Genomic DNA, 22,952 nt, shown 5'->3' with positions numbered 1-22,952 from the left:
CTCAGGGCAAGCAGAATCCTGATTTTGTAACACCAACATGGGCATAGCGAGAAAGGCCAGGGGGGCAGCTGTTTCCCCTAAATCAAGTAAATAAGTAAAGCTACTGAACTAAGAGTAGAAATAATCAGAATATTTGAAATTGAAATGCTCGCTGAAGTCACTTGGATGATTTTGTGGTGCATTCTAGTGAAACAACTGGCAACCTGACAGTGGTAGGTGTGGCTTCCGCAAACTGACCAATCGCATCACAGGTAGTTCGGTTCTAGAACAGGACAAGTGGGTGTCCTGACCCCCCAACATAAATCCTGGTCACGCCCATGTTTTACATGTCTGCACAAATTCTGGCATCCAAGTATACCGTACTTTGTGGCTAAACAGATATCTGAAACTGCCCTTTCAATATCCAGAAACAATTTCCGCTGTACTCTGAGCCAGCTACCAAGAATAGATTAACTTCTATATTTTATCTGTATAAAACTGATCCCAGTGTAAGATCTGAAAGGCACGTGAAGTCACCACCTAGCTGAAGTTAATCAGGTTTGTATCTGGCAAGTGCCTGGATGGGAGACCATCAAGGAATCACAGGTAGGCTCTAGGGTCCCATGATGGAAGAAAGGCAGGATTTAAGTGGAAGAAAGTGAGACATTTTTCATTAGGCATAGAGAAGCAACAAAATATTTGCTAAATAAAACAACTGGTGTCTCAGTGCCCTTGGGAAATGATTGCTAATTTGTCCTAGAACTGTTATTACTGAAGAATAAGTGAAGAATTGGTAATTGCCTTGCAGTTGTTTTGTCCTCATCTTTTAACAACTTGATTGGAGGTACTGCTGCAGTGCATACCAAGTGTTTATGAAGCACTAAGCATTTTGTCATGAGCTCAGCAAACTTGGTGGTTCTCTCCCCGCCCCGCCCCCATTTTACCTTATAAGTTATTTAGATGTTAGAAATCTTTTTCAGCTTCATTAAAAAGCATGGGAGATGTTCACAACTGCACAGCAGACATCTGCGTTAATTCTATTGCAAAGAGATAGGCCAACAAGGTTCGATCATTTAAAAACGCCTTGTTCAGGTTCTTTTAGCAACAATGATCTACAAAGACGCAGCTGATAACTTTTGGCAGACCCTTTGATTGAACTCTAGTGACACTGGAATTGGTATTTACGGCAACTTCATGCAATCTTGCATAAATGTTGATATATACTATATTTTGGTCTATACTACAAATGGTGTAGAATACATCCCCCTGTAATATTGCTGACTCAGACAGTTTGGGTGGGCATGCTGCCCTGTCCTTTAAATCATCTGCACCTGGCGGCAGGTCACATTTCTGTTCCATTACTGAAGGTTTGCGTGCTCCTTCTCTCTAGTGCTGGACTGCATTTTTCACTCCATTTCTTATTAAAGTGGAGCACAAAGTCCATTTCTCTCCATGCAGTGATGGTTCCCACTGATGCATGGGGACTGGATACTGTTGGCACTGTAGCATCACTAGCGTGAGTATACGGTAATCGAAGGGAAACTAGAGGTATAGATATATGGAGATAGATATAGATAGATAGATAGATAGATAGATAGATAGATATAGGAATGGCCTTGAGGGGAGTGCAGACTCCCAGAGTGGTGAGGCATCCCAGGCAGATGGGTGGGGTACAAATAATAAAATTATTGTTATCATCATCATCATCACCATTATCATCAATATACAGAATATGGCAAATAAGATGGGGGAGATGAGAAATAAGCAGACCATCCGATGTAGCTGTTTGCTGATCTCAGTCTCCAAGGATGCAGGGCTTGCCTGGGGGTATCGCCAGAACAGGGAAATATAACACACCACACGGCTCTCTCCCACCTCTGCAAAAGGACAGAAGCTCAGGGAATCACTGTTTAGTCTGGAGTCGACAGACTGTTTCGTGTTTGGGCTGCTTCTCCCTCCCCACTCCTTTTTATCTAGCTCTCCTGCAAACGCACGGAGGCTTTTGTCTACCTCCTGCGTCCTGACACATTTGAAGCGAGCTCCCCTTCCCTCTCTTCCCCCGTCCGCCCCTCTCGCCCCCTTCTTCCTTCTCCAGTTAGCCCTGCGGCAGGCAGGGCAGGGGCTCCCGGCTTGGCTCTTCCGCCTTCCTCGGGGCGGGAAGCAGAGGCCCCGCGCGACGCCTCCCTGCAGCCCGGTGCTGCGGATGCAGCAGTTGCTATAGCAGCCTCCGCCTCGCGCGGCCGTCTCCTCAGGCTCAACTTTCACCCGCTTTTTTGTGTGAGAACGAATTGGGAGGGAAAACACACACGTAACGGTGGGTTGAGGGAGGAGAGAGAGACTGAGGTAAAACGTAGTGGAGTTGAAATGCTGCTAAGGAAGCTGTTCTCCTGCCAACAAAGTCAATTTGCAGCGCAGGGCTGTAATTACCGCCCCCCCCCCGCCGCCCGCTTCTCTTTCAGACGAGCGCTGTGAAGCAGAAGCAGCGGCAGCTCCTCACAGACTCTCCCCGGGCAGCTTAGTGGCTGTTCCAGAAGCCATTGCTTAGAGAGCCCGCGCTCCCGCTCCCGCCCCGTCGCCAGGCGCCCTCAAGTGGAGAGGCGCCTTCCCTCGGGACTCCTCTCTTCTTCGGGAGCGGGCCATCTTCCTTCCCGCCTTTGCTTCTGCTTCCCCCTCGTCAAAGCTCCTCCAGCGCGCTCTCTCCCTTGCAGACAAGAGAAAAGTCCTCAGAGATGCCAATTGCCCATTTACTGGAGCTATGGAAAAAGATAGAAGTGGAAGTGGAGCCTATGGAAACGGAGGTGAGCAGCCTAAGGCAACCGAGCGCCTTGCACGCAGGAGCAAAATGGGGCCAGGGACCCGTAGGAAGCTGGTTTCTCTCTTTGAGGGAACTTATTTGTGTGTGTAGTGGGGGAGGGGGGGGAGACTTCTTTGAGCCCAAAGGGAAAGAGTGAACACCTGTCTGGTCAGTTGGACTTTAAAGATGTGTCTCTTCCCCCCCACTCTCTGCGTGACGTATGCAGAGCCACTTGTTGATACACTGCGAGAATGGGAAGGGGAGGAAGGAAGGGAGCCTTGTGACTAGTTGTTCACAGGCACATGCGAGAAGCGGCTCAGCTTTAAGGAACTGGCACGCGCTGTTTGCGAGCTTCTGGCCTCTGCAGTGCAGGCAGGCAGCTTCAGCTTGGCAGGATTTCTGCATTAGTCCTCGGAGAAGGCGGGACCAGCCCTACGTGTGCCCAAAGTTGGTGCCTTGTGTTCATCCAGCACCAGAGACAGCTGCATCTTGTTCCTCTAAGTCGCCTTTTTGTGTATGGGCTTGCCTTTCCCTGCGACCACAAAGAGATGGCCCTTGCCTTAGTTAGGATTGAACAACTCATAGGATAGCAAGGTTTCTGGCCCTTGGGGCAACTGTTTGGTGTAAAGTTGCTTGTACTGGGAGTCGGGGACAGTTTGCATCTTTTCCTTTTGTTGCGTAGCACCACTAACAGGTGCATGGACAGTTGCCATGCATATGTGTCCTCAGAATTACAAAGAGCTCTTCCTTAAGAGTAAATAACAGTGAACAGGAAATATCCAGACTTGATAGTTTAATTTCCTTCTTCTTCAACAAGTGTGTGTGTGTGTGTGTGTGTGTTGCCTTCTGTCACCCAAAAGAAGAAACTAGTGATTGGTTCTCTTTTTATGCCACTTGTTTGGGAAACTGCACTTCGTTGGTGCCTCTCTGTCAAAATGCAATACATTCAGTTGCATGTCCTCATGACTATTCAGTAGTTTATATGAAATTACCTGTTTCTCTGAGCTATCAGCATCACACAAAGCTACTTTGATGACCTGAAAATTCCTTATCACAGAATGCTTTTTAAATGGGGTGAGTGTTAATACCTAACAGTGCAACAAATTAATAATAATGGGGCTGCGTCTGATACCTGAACTTACAATAGGTGCTTGTTATCATGGGTAACAAGTTGGCTATGCTACAGCATCTTTACTATGGTTCTGCAGGCAGATATACTAGCTAAAATGTTCTGGAAGAGAGGTGGATGAATATAAATTTCTCATCCCTCTTATTTTGGTAGCAGCCATAGAGGACTTTACCAACTAACCTTAAGCTTGTAGATGTCACTGTTTGATGTATAAAGCAATTGTGCACAGCACAACTCTAGTGAGATTCTGACTGAGCAAGTGATCTCAAGACCACAATATTCCTACTCTACAGCAGTTCAGTGGAATGTGATGGTAACACTGTAGAGAATACAGGACGGCAGCCTGAGTATTTCAGATTTTTTTCTTGCTTCAGTCATTCATACATTGAATGGTTGAAGTAGCCTTGTCACCACAGCATTAAAACATGTATGAAAATAAAGCAAACAATAATTGGGCAGGAAAAAAAAACAATTTTTAAAATAATGTTAAGAAGCCTTCAGTATCTTGTGAATATCAGATACACAAAGCAGTGCCATTTAGCTTTTATTTAATAGGGTTTCAAAGGAACTGGTTTATGGGTGTCTGTGGACTTCAAGGTTCATTGGCTGGGACAGTGAGCACCACCACACAATGTTGGTGGGTGCCATCTTTCATTCTGCTTCATCTTATTTATTTAAAATCACCATCTCTGACTCAAAAACATTAAGGTAGTTACACCTCTTCTAAAATGGTACATGACACCTGCTGGCACTGCATGATGATGCATGTATGCATCATAGCAGACAGATACCACGTTAGAAGAGACATCCTGTCACGTGAAAGAAAAGGGATAATACTCTTCTAAGATGATGGCATTGGCTGTTTACATTTTTTTTCAGTACTAACAGTAAAATACTAGGTTTAAAGCCACTCAAAAAGGTTTAATCCGTTAATCTAATTTGTTAATCAAATGTAGCATCCCTAGTCCTATATCCCTAGTGAGATATTGGATTTGATTGTTGGGTCAAGAATGTCCACAAATATAGAACTTTGGGGGTATAATATTGTTGTGTGTACTGCATGATCAAGGAAATCTGCCGTCCTGTTTTACAGGCAAGAATGAGACATGAATGGGGTATTAATTTTAACATCAGAATTCAGCTTCTACCATTATTCATATGATATAATACCTTCTAATGAGCTATACCTAAGCAACAGATGTAGCATTTGGGAGGTTTGTCCTTTTAAAACCCTAGCCCAAATGGTACGAGCTATGCTCAAAACTGGTTGTGTTTTATGTTCTCCCTCAGAGAAAGGTTTTGTTGTTTTCCAGCTTTACAAAATACAGTCTGTCTTGATTTCAAGTCAACAAGATTATTCATAATCTTGTAATGTTAATTGAACAAGTCTGTTCTCGATTATTCACCCATACTTTTGCATACCCCACCCCCCAGTAATTATTCAGACATAAGCATGCTTACTTAGGAAGCGATTCCCACCAAAAGGGATGAGACTTCACATAAACATGTTTTAAGACCTTTGGATGTTTCCATACAGGGGTTTAGCACTGTAAACAGGTTGTTGAGATATCACAAATTGATCATTGGTAAACAGCTTGGTTTATTTATTTATTTATTTATTTATTTATTAGATTTTCACTGGAAAGGGTAGGTCTGAATTACATGTGGGTGATAACATGGGCTGGCATTTTGACAACAGTGTTTTGTGGATGGATGCTGCAAAAAACGTGCATGCACACAGAATGCCCACCCCACAATAAATACCCATTTGGAAATACCCTTTGTATCTTTTCACTCATGCTGCTTTCTCTTTATTTTTATTTTTATCTCTTATCTTCCTTTGACTTGATTGGAATATTTTCTTAAATAAATGCATAAATTACAGTCTCATGCACATAAAAAACAAACTTTTATTCAGTACCTTATACTGTGCTTACAAAAGAAACAGGTGTAGATGTAATATCATACCATATCCAGGAGGCAAAGATTGTGCACGTATCCTGACCCCTACAAAAAGTGTACACTCCACTAACGTTAGTTAATTCGTTAATTATTCCATACATTCATTACCCAACCTTCACAAATGATCCTACTGTGTATTAAAACAGTACAACAGTAAAATACACCAAATACACAAATAATGAATCACCAAAACAACAGTAAAACTATTAAACCAGTAAAACTATTAAATAAGGATGAACAGTAATCAGACATTTTTAAAAGTCTGGATAAAAAACTATGCCCAAAGCTTCTTGGGTCTGGGGGCCACTGAGAAGACATAGGGCTACCATATGTCTGGATCTTCCTGGACATTACTGGAATTTCAAAGGTGGATTTGATGTCTAGGGGGAATTTTCAAAAGGTAGCACTTTGTCCTGGATCTTAGGCAAGTCAATCGAAAAATCACATTTTTAGGGGTGTCCTCGTTTTTACTTTTTGAAATATGGCAACCCTGTCTTACATGGTGCCATCCCATAGACCTCTGAGGGCACTGGTATTTCCAATGAGGTCTCCTTTGCCAATGTTTATTTCCAGGCTGGTTTATAAAGAATGAGGTGATCTTTCAGGTATTTTGCGACCCAAGCTGTTTATACAGTATGTCAGTACCTTAACCTGTCCCTGAAAACAAATAGGCTACCAGTGCAGTTCTAGCAGAACTAGTGTAATATAAGTCCTTCTAGCTGTGCCAGTCTGCAGTCTGGCAGCTGCATTTTGCACTAGTTGTGACTTCAGTCATATTCAGGGGAAGCCCCACAAACTGTGCATTGCAATAATTCAGTCTAGAGAACCCAGAACATAGATCACAGTTACCAGGTCATCCCTTGATGGCACTTTCATAGAATCATAGAATTAGAGTTGGAAGGGACCCTGAGGGAATCTAGTCCAACCTCCCACAATGCAGGAATCTCAACTAGATCATACATGACAGATTACTATCCAACCTCTGCTTTAAAACCCCCAAGGAAGGAGAGTCCACAATGTCCTAAGGTCTGTCGAACAGCTCTTACCGTTACAAAGCCTTTCTTTTGGTGCTGAATCACACTGTTGATACTAAGACCTCTAGATACTTTTCACATGCACTGCTGGCAAGCCAGGTGTTTCCCATCTTATATTTGGCAGCTGGTATTTCCTGCCTAAAGAGGTGGCAAGAATACACAGAGGAATTATACCAGAAAGATATGGATGGATTGTACACCCCAGGTAGTGTGGTGGCTGACCTTGAGCCAGACATCCTGGACAGTGAAGTCAAATGGGCCTTAGAAAGCACGGCAAATAACAAGGCCAGTGGAAGTGATGGTATTCCAGCTGAACTATTTAAAATTTTAAAAGATGATGCTGTTAAGGTGCTACACTCAATATGCCAGCAAGTTTGGAAAACTCAGCAGTGGCCAGAGGATTGGAAAAGATCAGTCTACATCCCAATCCCAAAGAAGGGCAGTGCCAAAGAATGTTCCAACTACCGCACAATTGCACTCATTTCACACGCTAGCAAGGTTATGCTTAAAATTCTACAAGGAAGGCTCAAGCTGTATGTGGACCGAGAACTCCCAGAAGTGCAAGCTGGATTTAGAAGAGGCAGAGGAACCAGATACCAAATTGCAAACATGCGCTGGATTATGGAGAAAGCTAGAGAGTTTCAGAAAGACATCTACTTCTGCTTCATTGACTATGCAAAAGCCTTTGACTGTGTCGACCACAGCAAACTATGGCAAGTTCTTAAAGAAATGGGAGTGCCTGATCACCTCATCTGTCTCCTGAGAAATCTCTATGTGGGACAAGAAGCTGCAGTTAGAACTGGATATGGAACAACTGATTGGTTCAAAATTGGGAAAGGAGTATGACAAGGCTGTATATTGTCTCCCTGCTTATTTAACTTATATGCAGAATTCATCATGCGAAAGGCTGGGCTGGATGAATCCCTAGCCGGAATTAAGATTGTCGGAAGAAATATCAACAACCTCAGATATGCAGATGACACAACCTTGATGGCGGAAAGTGAGGAGGAATTAAAGAACCTTTTATTGAGGGTGAAAGAGGAGAGCGCAAAATATGGTCTGAAACTCAACATCAAAAAACCGAAGATCATGGCCACTGGTCCCATCACCTCCTGGCAAATAGAAGGGGAAGAAATGGAGGCAGTGAGAGATTTTACTTTCTTGGGCTCCATGATCACTGCAGATGGTGACAGCAGCCGCGAAATTAAAAGACGCCTGCTTCTTGGGAGAAAAGCAATGACAAACTTAGACAGCATCTTAAAAAGTAGAGACCTCACCTTGCCGACAAAGGTCCGTATAGTTAAAGCTATTGTTTTCCCAGTAGTGATGTATGGAAGTGAGAGCTGGATCATAAAGAAGGCTGATCACCGAAGAATTGATGCTTTTGAATTATGGTGCTGGAGGAGACTCTTGAGAGTCCCATGGACTGCAAGAAGATCCAGCCTATCCATTCTGAAGGAAATCAGCCCTGAGTGCTCACTTGGAAGGACAGATCCTGAAGCTGAGGCTCCAATACTTTGGCCACCTCATGAGAAGAGAAGACTCCCTGGAAAAGACCCTGATGTTGGGAAAGATCACAAGGAGCACAAGGAGAAGGGGACAACAGAGGACAAGATGGTTGGATAGTGTTCTCGAAGCTACCAGCATGAGTTTGACCAAACTGCGGGAGGCAGTGGAAGACAGGAGTGCCTGGCATGTTCTGGTCCATGGGGTCACAAAGAGTCGGACACGACTAAATGACTAAACAACGACAACATTTCCTGCTTAACTGTTGAACCTGATATTTGTCCCTATTGAAATTCATTTTGTTAGTTCTTCAATCCGCAAGGTCATCTTGATTCCTGATTCTGTCTTCTCTGGCATTGGCTACCCCTCCCAGTTTGGTGTCATATGCAGATTCAATGAGCATCCCCTCAATATCTCCATCCAAGTTGTTTATAAAGAAGTTGAACAACAATAGGCCCAGGACAGAACCTTGTGGCACCCCACTTATCACTTTTCCTCAGGTTGATTAGGAACCATTAGTGACTACTCTTTGTGTTCAGTCAGTCAACCAGTTACAAATCCACCTAACAGTTATCTTGTCTAGTCCACATTTTACCAGCTTCTTCACAAGAATACCATGGGGCAGTTTGTCAAAAGCCTTACTGAAATCAAGATACAATATGTCCAGAGCATTCCCCTGATCCACCAGGCTAGTAACTCTATCAAAAAAAGAAATGAGATTTGTATGGCATGACTTACTTTTTAGAAACCCATGCTGGGTATTAGTAATCACAGCATGTTTTTCTAAGTGCTTACAGACCCACTGTTTAATTATCTGTTCTAGGACCTTTCTTGGAATAGACATCCAGCTGACCAGTCAGTAGTTACCTGGATCTCTCCCCCCCCCCATTTTGAAGATGGAAACAACATTTGCCTGCCTCCAGTCCACAGGGACCTCACCTGTTCTCCAAGAATTCTCAAAGATTATAGAAAGATGCGCTGAGATTACATCTGCAAGCTCCTTTAGTACCCTTGAGTGTAGCTCATCAGACCTTGGAGATCTGAATTCATTTAAAGTAGCCAAGTGCTCCCTTACTACCTCTTTTTTATCTTGGGCTGCAGTTCCTTCCTTGCATCATTTATTCTGTCATCACCATGTTAGGCACTGACAGGCCTTTGATTCAGTCATATTCAGCAGGGTCTTCTTATGAACCATGAACCAGTTATTGGCTCTTATCCTAATCTACCTCACAAGGATACCGTTTTGAAGAAGGGCAAGATAAAAACATGACAGATAAAATAATATTGCTATGATCACTCACCGATTCTGTGTTGTTTTTAGCCACTGAATGAAATAAATCCTGTTATATGCAATAGTGTTATGATAGCCTTGGGGGTTATTTTGTTTAAAAAAGAACAATTTATGTATTTGATGTGCAGTTTAATGGTTTCTCAGATTTACAGTGTCTTCATAACATTTCTCTTCTCTCTTTTTAATTACCAGCCGGCAGCAGAAGATGCCAGCCTGGATGAAGGCTTGGATGAGTCTACAAATGAGGTAATTCCATTTGTTATGCCCACTTCATTAAAAAAAAGAAATACTGAAGATGCTTAGCACTGGTTATGTTTTTAGAAATCTTGAGGATTTCTACCGAGGAAACATGTATATGTGAGCGAAGTCTCCAGCCAGGATAGTGAATTCATCAGGGAGCTGGACTTGCGGGTTTTGTACTTGGCTCTGGATGGCAGAGACCGAAAAAGGATATTGTTGGTACACTGGCCCCCCTGCAGCCCAACCACATCTATGACTGAGCTAGTGGAGCAGGTCTCTGGTGTGGCAGTAGATAATCGTAGGACAGAAGTGCTGAACGTCTTCAATATCCATGCAATCCTGCTTTGCCTGTCCAGCGCAGGACTTCATGGTTGTGTGTGTGGGGCTTTCTCAGTACACCATACATCCAACGCATAATGCAGGTCGTACCCTAGATCTGGTTTTTGTCACACAGGGGATTGGGAAGGGTATGTTGGTTCCGGGGTGTGTGGGTGTGTGATCCGTTGGCATGCACAGATCACTTCTTGGTTTGGTTTGGGTGTGACTTGCACACCCTGCAGGGGAGGGAGAACAGTTAAGTTGAAGGATTTCTGAGCACTTGGGGGGACTTTCCAGGCAGTATGACAGATGCTTCTGTTGAAGTTCTAGTTTTACCGTGGAATAGTAAGATGGAGAGGGCCATTGACTTGAATCCTCAGGGAGTCTGAGAAGTTCATTGGGTTTCTGAGGAGCTCCAAGTGATGAAACAGGCCAGTTAATGACTAGAGTACAAGTGGCACAAGAGGTACAAGCACACAGCCATGCCTAACCTGTGGCAGTGTTGCTACAAGGAAAATATATCTACCTGCCTCTGTTGCATCCTATAAATTGTCCAGCACTTCATCATTAACAATGGACCATTCAATAGCCTGCTGTGAAAGATTTGTGAGGCTCTGTCTACCTGTTAGAACAATGAGTCACAGTGCTGCTTGGCTTCATTCAAATAAGACTTCATAAAGTAAGAGGGTTAAGAAGTGATTACTGGAAATTAAGAATGAACCAGCATTGATAAATAATGCATTTTCTTAATTTGGATGATTTCTGAATACATATTTTTGTAGTATGCCAGTAATATATGAACTTTCATCAAGGCTGGCAGTAATCTCCACTCCAGTCAGAAATGCACTTTTCGTACTTGGAATAAATTATGCAGATCATGGTTTGCATTAGTTTACATACCAAATTTAAATTACAAAACTCTCTTTCAAAATATATTCCTCTCTGATGAGTTTCAGGTGGCACTTAAAAGCATTAGTCTTTCACATAGCTTTTGGTGAGGCAGATGAAGGATGTTCTCTGCTAATTAAGGTTTTTAAATGTCTTATTTTGGCCTATTCTGAGTGTTAAGCTATTATGCTGATATTAATTCTAGGGTGCTTAAAAAAAAGTAAGCTGCCTGTTGTACACCTTTATTTTGGAAAGGCAACATCTGAAATATTACACATTAATAAAGTTTTTGAGGTATCTAAATGCAGAGAACCTCTTTCAGCTTGGTCCTGTGCATTTCTCTACTCAGCAATTAAGTCCCATTGAGTTTAGTGGGGGTTACTGCCAGGTGAATGTGTGTATGGTTAAAGCTAGTGGTGGCATCAACGCAAGACTTTGGGGCAGACAAATAAGCCAGATGGCCCCCAAATGCAGCAGGCTGGCTTACCACATTTTGAAGTAAGTGAAGCAATGCATATTACTATATAAACAGTGCCCCTCATAAGATAGTGATGATAAGTTCTAGCCTTTTAAAAAACCCCAATAATGCGCAAATCATTAGGTCATCTACCCAAGAACTCTTAAAGAATTCAAACCAGCGGCGTAGCGTGAGTTGTCAGCACCCGGGGCAAGGCAAGTAATTTGCGCCCCCCCCAACCCCTAACCTGCCGATCTGAGTCGAGTTGCTACTGGCGCTGCCGCCCAAACCACGCCGCTTGCCCGGAGGAGGAGGGGGGCAGAGAGGCGAGGAAAATGCAACATGGCCCAGCAGCTGCAGCAGCAGCAGCGGAGGCGGGGCTGTGAGGAGGGGCTGCCTGGCACGTCCTCCGCGGCCCTGACGCGCGGGGCTGAGAGCCGCTGCCTGCCGGACGCCTTCAGCCCGGGCGCGCGCACAGCTCGTCGGTTCCACGAGACATGGGGCTCTGCTACAGCCTGCGCCCGAGGCTCTTCGGCGACTCCGGAGGCAGAGAGCGCGCCCCCCCAGATGTTGCGCCCGGTGCGGCCGGCCCCCCTGGCACCCCCCACGCTACGCCACTGATTCAAACGTGTCCTCTTTTTTTGGTGATGCATAACTGGCCACCAAAGCCTTCATGAAAACAGACCAGAATGACAAGCATTCTTTTTTATTTGGACTGGCCATCTGCACAAGTCTACTACAGCTAAAAAGTGGGGTTGTAATGAGAGATGCAACAAAAACAAATCAAAAATCAAAACCTTCACAGTATGCATTTAATCTACAGGTGTTTTAGGTTAATGTTTAATTAGAGGAAATACAAAACAGGTCAGGCAATATATGTCATGAAAAATATTCCATCCTTATGAATAAAGACACACACTTTTCCTTCTCGTTTCTGTTGTCATGCCAACAATAATCTATTCAAAACAATTCTCTGCTTGTGGAATATACTAAACTCAAATCAACACTAGAAGTGTCCTTGTAGAACACTTAGGCATTTTTCATTTACAAACAAGCTAAGGAAACCTAGAACAACAAATGTCTGCCCTATTTAATCATAATTTGATACTGACATTTTAAAATAACTTTAATGATTACATAGATGAGAAGAGGTGGTGACCTATAATCAGTCTGTTTTCTTCCCCCACCCCATGCTCATTTCAAACAACTGATATTGGTCAGGATATATTAAGCATCTACTGACCTATGTTTCCTTCCATTATAATGTCAGCTGCTGACATTTCTGCTCAGTTCTCCACTGGGGCTATGCTGCTGAGACTTCTTAGTATTACCTTGATTTGACATGATAGAGCTGTCTATACTGTTGCCTATGCACATTAAACTAATTGACTTCAACTAAATGTGAATTTATTGCACATCTTGCTTGTGACATATGCACTTCTGGGAATCGGTGTAAACTCTTGAGTTTCAGTGCTAAAATAATTCTAGATTGAACCATATTCACATATGTCAGGGCTGCCTCAAGTCTCAGCTCACAAAAGACCAACGCCTTTCTTTTCTTATATACAAACGTGTTTATTGCAGTTCATTGTTTGCTTCAGATCCGAGGCGCGCAGCCCTACGTCTGCTAGGCTTAGACCGCTGAAGTCCCTTCTGAATCTGTCCCCACCCTGCACCAGTTTAAGAGGCTTGCGCTGCTCCACCTTTTTCTCTCTTTCCTTTTCCGCAGGGTCTTTCTGCCCGCTGGGGTTTCGCCCCTCCTGGATTCCTCCGACGCGGAATCAGACTGCTCTTGCCCCCTCCTGCGGGCTTTGGGACCTGGCCCCTCCTCCGGGCTCCCTGTACTTCCGCGCGCCTCTACATTTGAACTTGGCGCGCCCCCCCAACCTCTAACTTTCCTTTTGACAGCTACGCTACTACCTTCACTACTCCCCTCCCCTTCCGGGAGGGTGGCTTGCTCCGACCTCCCTCCTTTCTCTACTGCCGGAGCCGCCTCCCCTGATACACTGGAACCTCCACCCCCTTCGCTGCACTCTGGCGGGGAGGCTGGTCCTGACGCCCAGCTGCCACTTTGGGATCCCCCGCTGGCCCCCTGCTCCTGACAAGTCCCCCCTGGGGCTCCCCTGGCCTTGACCACCGGCGCCCCCTTCTGGGAATCCTCTGATTTGCTGGAAAGACTCATGGAATCTCTAGAGTCATTGTCATCCTCTTCCTCGCTGTCCTGGGATTCATCCCCATCGCTCTCCATCTCCTGCCTACCCTGTGCCTCTGTCCCTGAACCCCTGACATCCACCCCCCCCTCGAAGCCCCCCCTTCCCCCCTCCCGCTGCTCGGGCGCAGGTTCCGGGAGCTCCGTTGTAGCGGGGGTAGACGCTGGATACAGTTCATCGACGTCGATCTCCTTTGCTTCCAGTTCAGTGTATGCGTGCTCGAAACCGGGGTCCTCCCCCAACACTTCCAAACCCTTCCCTCCCCCTGTTACTTCAGGCGATGCTGCTTGCCAAGGCCCCCTTCGCCACCCCACTTCTGGTTGATCGTCCCACCAATAAGAGCGGTCCGTGTCCACCCCCGAGCACGATCCCCTTGGAGGGCTCGATTCCGGCGTGGTCTCCTCTGCGGAGGAGAACCCCCGGAAGGTGCTGCCTGAAAGTGTGGGCGTAAAAAGCCAGTCGTCAAAATACTCCTCTGGCATGGGCCTGTGTGGGAAGAGTGCATGGAACTCGTCTTTAAGAAGAGGTTCCTCCAGAGCATAATCTGGCACCCAACTGTTGGCGCTGGCCGGGGTACCTTCCCTGGCGAGGAGGTATTCCACTCCCTCCTCCCCCCATCTCGAGTCCAGAATTTCCGTGACCTCGTTGAGTGTCGGGGTCCTCGGTGACTCCCCCCCCCCGGTGATTCTCTACGTGGGTCTGGTGCCGTCCCTGGCTCCTGAAATCTGTGTGGGGCCTTGTAGGGTGTAAGCACCGACCTATGAAAGACCGGGTGCATTCGGGAACCTTCTGGGAGGGTCAACCGAAAAGCTACGGGATTGATCCTGCCCTCAACTTGGTATGGCCCTAGCTGTTTGTGTCCTAGCTTCTTCTTAGCTAACGACTTGGCCGGCACCGCCTGGGCTGCTAACCATACCCAGTCCCCCACCTGGATGTCTTCTCCTGCCCTCCTGTGCCTGTCTGCCTGCACTTTGTAGGCGTGTTTAGCTAGTTCCAAGTGCCGTCGTAGCTCCTCGTGGACCTCCTGCAATTCTGCTGCTAAATGCTCAGCTCCCTGCGACTCCCCCTGCGTCGTTATCTCCAATGCCGGGAAGGTTCTGGGATGTCGCCCATTGTTGGCGAAGAACGGTGTCACCCCCGTTGACGCGTGCTTCGTGTTGTTGTAGGCAAACTCGGCCATCGGCAAGTAGTCCACCCAAGTTGCAGGCTTTTGATTGGCGTAACATCGCAGGTACTGCTGCATGATGGCGTTGACCCTCTCCGCTTGGCCGTTGGTTTGCGGGTGTCTCGCCGACGCTAAGTTGATCTTGACATTCAGGATGCCCAGGAGCTTCTGCCAGAAACTGGAAATGAATTGGCGACCCCGGTCGGACAGGATGGACCGCGGTAAGCCGTGCACCCGGAACACGTGGTCTATGAACAGCTTGGCGGTCTGTTCCGCTGTTGCCACCTTCGCGCAAGGAATGAAGTGCGCCATCTTGGTGAACAGGTCTACAACCACAAGCACCGCCGTCTTGCCCCGCGAACTGGGCAGATCAGTAACAAAGTCCAGCGCCACCCGTTCCCACGGCTGTAGTGGCGTCTCCAGCGGTTCCAGCAATCCCGCTGGCTTCTTGTGCACTGGCTTGGACCTCTGACAAATGTCACACCTGGCGACGTAATCCGCGACCTCTCCCCGCATCTGGGGCCACCAAAAGTCTCTGGCTACTAAGTCCGCCGTCTTTTCTTTGCCGAAGTGACCCGCGCTGGGTGCGTCGTGTAACTGCTGTAAAACCTTCGCGCGGAGATCGTCTCCGGGCACGTAGAGAGCACCTTTGCGGGTCAGCAGACCGTCGCGTATCTGGAATTCGCCGTCCTTTGCTGTCCCTCTTCGCACCTCCTCCATCTTGGATTGTGCGAACGGATCCGTCTGTAGCGCGCGTCGTACCGCGTCCAGGTCCACGGCGGCGGAAGCGCACGCCCACGCTTGCGGTGCGAAAATGTGCCTGGCTGCCACTGGTGCCGCTTCCTCGAGATACTGCGGTTTCCTGGAGAGCGCATCCGCTATGACGTTGTTGTCTCCCGGGATATACTCTATCCGGAAATCGAAATCCGCAAAGAACTCCGCCCATCTCATGTGCCTCTGGCTCTGGAGCTTCGCCGTGCGCCAATACTCTAGGTTCTTGTGGTCCGTGCGGACCTGCACGGTGTGCTTGGCTCCGATAAGGAAGTGCCGCCACGCCTTGAAAGCCGCGTGGATGGCCAACAACTCCCTGTCCCAGATGGTGTAGTTCTGTTCCGACTTGCTGAGCTTCCGGGAATAGAAAGCGCAGGGCCTCCAGTTCCCTTGCGGATCTTCCTGCAAGAGGACGGCCCCCACTGCTCTGTCAGATGCGTCAGTCTCAACCCGCATGGGCCTGCCGGGATTCACGTGTAGCAGCTGGTCTTTGGACGCGAAGAGACTCTTAAGTCTCCTGAAGGACTGCTCCGCCTGGTCCGTCCAGGTGAACTTTTTCTTCTTGGAACTGAGGGTGTCCGTGATAGCTGCCGTCTCTTTCGCGAAACCCCTGATGAACTTGCGGTAAAAGTTGGCGAAACCGACGAACCTCTGGACCTCCTTCCGATTGCGCGGGCTATTCCAGTCCAACACCGCGCGGACTTTGGCGCTGTCCATGGCTAGTCCCTTGTCGGACAGCCGGTAGCCCAGGAAATCCACCTCCGTCACGTTGAACTGGCACTTCTCCAGTTTGGCGTAGAGCCTGTGCTCCCGTAGCCTCTGCAGGACCTCCTTTACGTCTCTCTCGTGAGTCTCCTGCGATTCTGAGAAGATCAGAATGTCGTCGAGGAAGCATACACACTTCTTGTAGAGGAGTCCTGCTAGCACGTGGTGCATGAATGCTTGGAAACAGTGGGAGCCATTTTGGAGACCAAACGGCATAACTCTGTATTCATAGGTGCCCAGCGGCGTGAACATGGCCGTCTTCCACTCGTCACCTTCCCTCATGCGTATTAGATTGTATGCTCCGCGTAGATCCAACTTGGTGAAGATCCTCCCCTTCCTCACCGTCGCGAGCAGGTCGTCAATCTTGGGCATGGGGAAGGCCTTGGGCTTTGTCATCGAGTTGATGGCCCTATAGTCCACAATGAGCCTTTTTTGGGGCGTGTCCTTCTTCTTCACGAAAAACACAGGACTGCCCCCCACGGCCTTGGATTCTCGGATGAATCCCCGCTTCAAATTGTGATCTATGAACTCCCGGAGTTCCTGCATTTCATCTTCAGACATGGAATACAGCTTCGCAGTCGGCAGCGTCGCCCCTGGTAAGAGGTCAATTGCACAGTCGTAGGGCCGGTGGGGTGGTAATTGGTCAGCTTCCTTTTCACAGAAGACCTCCAAAAACCCCTTGTACTTGTGGGGCACTGCCTGCACCATGCCTAGATGCAACTGCTGCCCTTCCTCCTGGCCCTCCTCCTCCTGGCCTGTCTGGATGCAATGTTGTGCGCAGTAGGACGAGCCAAAGGTGAGCTGCCGCTGGTACCACGCTAATGATGGGCTGTGTCTATCCAGCCAACTCATGCCTAACACTATAGGCGTGTCTGACAGTTGGGTGACATTGAAACTGATGACCTCGCGATGATTCCCAATTTTCAGCAGCATGGGTGGCGTCTGTTGTACCACTTGCCCACCCAGCAACTTTCTGCCATCTACCGTGACGACGTTCAGAGGCAGCGTGGCTGGTAGTAGCGCTATGCGATGCTGCTTGATGAACTGCATCCCCACGAAGTCTGCGTTGCTCCCTGAGTCAATCGTAATGGGGACTTCCAGGGTGAGTCCATTAGGTAGCTGGAGAGTAGCAGTGAGCTGCACCACTGGCTTGGGTGGTAAGGGGTCTGTAGGCTGCAAAAGCGCTGGGGACTGCTTCACTGACTTGCCTGGTGGAGCCCCAGCATCTCTGCTTCCATCCAGGCATTCTCGTTTCCCTGAAACTGTTCTCCTTGGAACTCTTCCCCTGTTACTGTTGCTAAGGCTGCAGTGTGCTTCTGGAGCCTCTGGGGACACTCTTTAGCCATGTGCTGTGGGCTGTCACAGATGTAACACTTCCTGGTCCCTCTAGGAGGCTTCGCCTTGACTGCTCCGGACGCTGAGGCTCCGGCAGCTGACTGAGCCTTTGCACGACCCAGCTCCATTGGCTCCTCCCCTCCCTTCAGCATAGGCGAGGGATTTGTACGTCCCAGGTCCCTGGGAAGAAGAAAAGGAGGCGCTCTAGCTGGTGGGCGGACGTGACGCCCCTCCTCACTGTGCCAAGGGCGTTCTTCGTGACGCACCCCTATCGTGAGTGCCCTCTGGACGACGTCTGCTAGGGTTTGAGGTCTGTCTCCCCTAGCCAGCTCTTCTTTTACTGAGCCATGAAGCCCCTCCCAAAACAAGTCTCTCACTGCCAGGGAGTCTTTTTCCCAGCCCAGCACATTCAGCAATGCAAAAAAGCGAGAATGGTACTGACGCACTGTAGCCTTGCCCTGCCGCAATCCATGCATCTCCTGGCGCGCCACATCAACGTCAACGGTAGATTGGAAGCAAGCGTCCATGGCTTTGATAAATTCGTCAGATTCCCTGCGGGCAAGACCATCTTCGCGCCACAAATTGCGTAACCAGGTTCTAGCTTCCCCATGCAAGTGGGACACAATAAAGCCTACTTTCTCCTCCTCATCTTTGAAGTCTTTTCGAAGCAAATGCAGCGCGTATAGGACGTCTGCTCTGAAATTGGGATAATGCTTCAGGTTCCCATCGAAGTGGGCTACTAAATTGCCCCCCCTTCGTCCCAGAGCGATTCCCTCTGATCTGGACCCCGGGAACCCCTGTTTGCACGCCTGATCCCACCTGGCTTGCAGATCCTGGCATCGCGCTTCTGCTTCGGCAACTGTCTTCTGAGAGACCCGTACTGCAACGGAGAGTTCAGCGACTGCGTTTTGCAGGGTCGTTATCTGCTCCTCAGTAGTCATGTCTGCCAAACTTCGTGAGCTTTGCAAAAAAAAATTTTTTTGCAGTTTTTTGGAGAAGGGACTTACTGTCAGGGCTGCCTCAAGTCTCAGCTCACAAAAGACCAACGCCTTTCTTTTCTTATATACAAACGTGTTTATTGCAGTTCATTGTTTGCTTCAGATCCGAGGCGCGCAGCCCTACGTCTGCTAGGCTTAGACCGCTGAAGTCCCTTCTGAATCTGTCCCCGCCCTGCACCAGTTTAAGAGGCTTGCGCTGCTCCACCTTTTTCTCTCTTTCCTTTTCCGCAGGGTCTTTCTGCCCGCTGGGGTTTCGCCCCTCCTGGATTCCTCCGACGCGGAATCAGACTGCTCTTGCCCCCTCCTGCGGGCTTTGGGACCTGGCCCCTCCTCCGGGCTCCCTGTACTTCCGCGCGCCTCTACATTTGAACTTGGCGCGCGCCCCCAACCTCTAACTTTCCTTTTGACAGCTACGCTACTCCCTTCACTACTCCCCTCCCCTTCCGGGAGGGTGGCTTGCTCCGACCTCCCTCCTTTCTCTACTGCCGGAGCCGCCTCCCCTGATACACTGGAACCTCCACCCCCTTCGCTGCACTCTGGCGGGGAGGCTGGTCCTGACGCCCAGCTGCCACTTTGGGATCCCCCGCTGGCCCCCTGCTCCTGACAAGTCCCCCCTGGGGCTCCCCTGGCCTTGACCACCGGCGCCCCCTTCTGGGAATCCTCTGATTCGCTGAAAAGACTCATGGAATCTCTAGAGTCATTGTCATCCTCTTCCTCGCTGTCCTGGGATTCATCCCCATCGCTCTCCATCTCCTGCCTACCCTGTGCCTCTGTCCCTGAACCCCTGACAACATACATATCTGGTATGGTTTGGTTTATTTAGTCCAAAGCCCACCAATGTGGTGAACAATGTTAGTACCTATCAGTGGAGGTTCCTTTGCTGGTAAAAGTGGGGCATAACTCTCTTAAGATTCTAAGCCCACCCAAAACCACCAAAGCCACCGTCCAATCTTTCTCCTGCCAACCACTACTAATACATTTCCACTGACTGAGAGGCTTGCTAGATACTTATGCCCATCTCCTCTTTTTAGCTCATGAAGCTTACTTCTGGACCCCTCCTAAACCAAGGTTAAACACTTTTTAATTTAGTTAGGCATTAAGTACTTATCCAGTGGCAACGCCTTCATGTCCACACCTTTGCAAGATCTTGACATGGAGCAAGTTCCATTTCCTGTAGCACAGCAGCCTCTGGAGGCACAGCAATGTCCTTAACTAGTTTGCTGCAGCCTCTGAATTCAGAAGACCACACTTAACATGAGCCTGTGGTTTTCAACCCAAGTTCAGACATTAAAAACCCCCTCATGTTTTCATGTTACGTGTGAATTCAGTTTATGTATCTTACAAATATTGAACTCTGGAAAGTCTTCTAAAACTAAAGCAATTACCTAGTTACAAACCTTATCATAGGGGGCTAACAGAAGTTCTGTTGGCACAAGGATTTATGTTTGCACCGTGTACATTTCTCTCCCTTCCCTCTCCTTGTGCACTCCACACCCTCCACAAATCTCCAGAGGATTGGGAGAAGCCCCAAGACAGATGAGGCATGAGGAGAGGGGGGGAAGTTCTGGTGTGCAGGCAAAGTCCTTTGTGCTAATGGAACTACTTTGTTGGATACCACCTATGAAGTTTAGTTAACTAAATTTGCTAACATGTGCATATGAGGAAGACCACTGCAACACATGTGAACATCATCCAAAATAAAGAAAATATTTTTTCTTTATATTGTCTTTGTTTTATATGAGGTGCATTTTTGTCAAAGCAGGTATCATCTAAGAAGTATTTTCCATTCTCTCTCACCCAGTAGAGCAGAACTTTCCAAACTTCTCACATTGGTGACACACTTTTTAGACATGCATCATTTTGTGAGACAGAATTCTGTTTTACTAGCAAACTGGAGATTAAACTAACCCCTTTCCAGGAGTGTAGGGAGTGTTCCTGTGACATACCTACACACTGCAGCCGACACACTAACGCATCGCGACACACAGTTTAAAAAGCTCTACAGTAGAGAATGTTTCTTCTAAGATCTCTCGCTTCTTTCAGATGCCTTTTGAAAACTGTATTGTTTAGGCAGGCATTTGCAATAGGGTTTTTCTCTATTTATTGATGATTTATTGATTTTTTAAAATGTTATTTTTATGGATGCTTTTTGCTGATTTTATTCTTTTATGCTGTATACTGCCTTGATATATTTTTTATGAAAGTGTGGATTATAAACACACACAAAATAAATAAGTAAGATAGTGCTTGCCATCTGCATTGATTGGGATACTTTTAAAATTGGCAATGCATTTTTAAATTACCTTGGAGCACTTTTTAAATCCACACTACAGCTGCACTCCCTCTAATATTGAACTAATAATGAACATTGTGATTGCCAGTAGAACTGGAGCCAAAACAAGAGGGAATATTCACATCCTCTAGGGGGCCCTAAAGTTTGTAGAAGTAGATTTTTTTAAAAAATGCAAAGAGGATTGAACGTACTTAGCATCTGCATAATGTTAAGGAACAGTTGGAAAAGAAAATTGGGTATAGGTATGGAAAGCTCTGCTTCATTGCATTAAAACAGGTGTGGGGAACCTCTGGCCCTCCAGATGTTGCTGAACTTCAACTCTTGTCACCCCAGTAAGCATGGACAGTGACCAGAGCCGATGGTAGTCATAGTTCAGCAACATCTGGTGGGCCAAGGTTCCCCATGCCTATAGCTATAGCTTACAGCAAGGTTTCCCAAACTTTCCCCAGTTGTTGTTGGACTACAGTTCCCATCATCCCTGACCACTGGTCCTGCTAGCTAGGGATGATGTGAGTTGAAGTCCAAAAACAGTTGGAGAACCAAGTCTGGGAAACCCTGGCATATACTATAATTGAGGAGGGCATGGGTGACTAGCTAGAACCCTGAACAGAAACATTCATGTTAGGGGTGAAGAGAATAGACATTTTGTTGCAGGTCCCAATTATCTAACAAACTGATGGACTAAACATTGTAGCTGGAATTCAGAGTATTTTTAAATAATTGACATAAACTGGTAATGTTTACATACAGTATAAAGTTGCACTTACAATATAAAAATTACACTGTCTCTATTTTTATGTTCCAAAGTAAATAACATTTGAAGCTTTTAGGATGAGATTAATAATGTTCTCAGTTTACTTTTCAGCTTGAGTTACATAAAAGGTTTGAAGTTTAACTAAATTATTACAGCTTATCAACTCTAATTTGTTCTTGAAATTGAATTTTGTGAAGCTTTTCTATTTTAATTTCCTTGCATCTATTTTCATTCATTCATGCATTTTATTTATTTATTTAATTTCTATACCGCCCTATACCCAAAGGTCTCAGGGCAGTTCACATAAAATATTGAATAGATAAAATCAAAACAAAAATAACCTTATTAAAAAAACCCACCCTCTTGTTAAAGCAATTGCAGCAGTGCAGTGGGTCTGTCTGTTAACTGGAAGGTTGGTGGTTTGAGCCCACCCAGGGATGGCTGTGGCAGGATTCCCGCATTGCAGGGCGTTGGATTAGATGACCCTTAGGTTCCCTTCCAATTCTACGATTCTATGATTCTATACACCAGTTGTGACCAAATGAGTAGTTTAGATCCTGATGCTTACCTCCAGGGGCAGCCTGTCCCATTTCATGAAAGAGGAATGTGCTCTCTCCTGCCGCCACCCCCAGTCGCTGCATTTCCTGCAGCCATGCCTTACCCCCACCCCACCACTGCCACCGCCAAAAAAAACCCAAAACCCTCTTGCCAAAATTTGTGTATACACACACATAAATAATACTTAGAGTAAGTTGCTTCCAATATAGGCATATGGAGCATAACCAAGGGTTAGTCATTTTCAGCAGCCTCTATGTTGGGGCTCTAATGTTATTCTGACCCCCAAGTTCCATTAATTTCAATGGGACTCGTGTTACCCCAAACATGCTTATAAGGATATAAGTGCAACTCAAGCCACTCAGAGCTGCAACCTTCTGTTTCAACATTTAAATGCCCGCTGACAACTTTTCGACTCCACCAGGCAAATAAGAATGCCTCTTTCCACAATGATTAATTGATGTCTGTTTTTTACTATATGGTTTTTACTGCCTTATTTTATGTTTGC

The 22,952-nt window shown here is 46.8% G+C and overlaps 1 protein-coding gene across 2 annotated transcripts in view; it reads left to right on the top strand.

The window, feature by feature from the left end:
- Positions 1 to 2,090: 2,090 nt before the first annotated feature.
- The window catches only part of RPS6KA2 (ribosomal protein S6 kinase A2), a 181,899-nt gene continuing 161,037 nt past the window's right edge, over positions 2,091 to 22,952 (top strand). The window contains exons 1-2 of one of the 2 annotated variants that reach the window (XR_013984716.1): positions 2,091 to 2,777; positions 9,888 to 9,941. Coding sequence is in view for 1 of the 2 variants with exons in the window: in XM_081000683.1 (XP_080856809.1) it covers positions 2,709 to 2,777; positions 9,888 to 9,941 (123 nt within the window). In the remaining variant the exon portion in view is untranslated. The remainder of the gene's footprint in view (positions 2,778 to 9,887; positions 9,942 to 22,952) is intronic. The other variant, XM_081000683.1, reaches the window with a different exon arrangement.

The sequence above is a fragment of the Podarcis pityusensis genome (genome assembly GCF_964106645.2).
Source record: "Podarcis pityusensis genome assembly, chromosome: 3".
In the NCBI taxonomy this organism is placed as follows: Eukaryota; Metazoa; Chordata; class Lepidosauria; order Squamata; family Lacertidae; genus Podarcis; species Podarcis pityusensis.
This window is presented reverse-complemented; position numbering and strand designations above follow the sequence as displayed.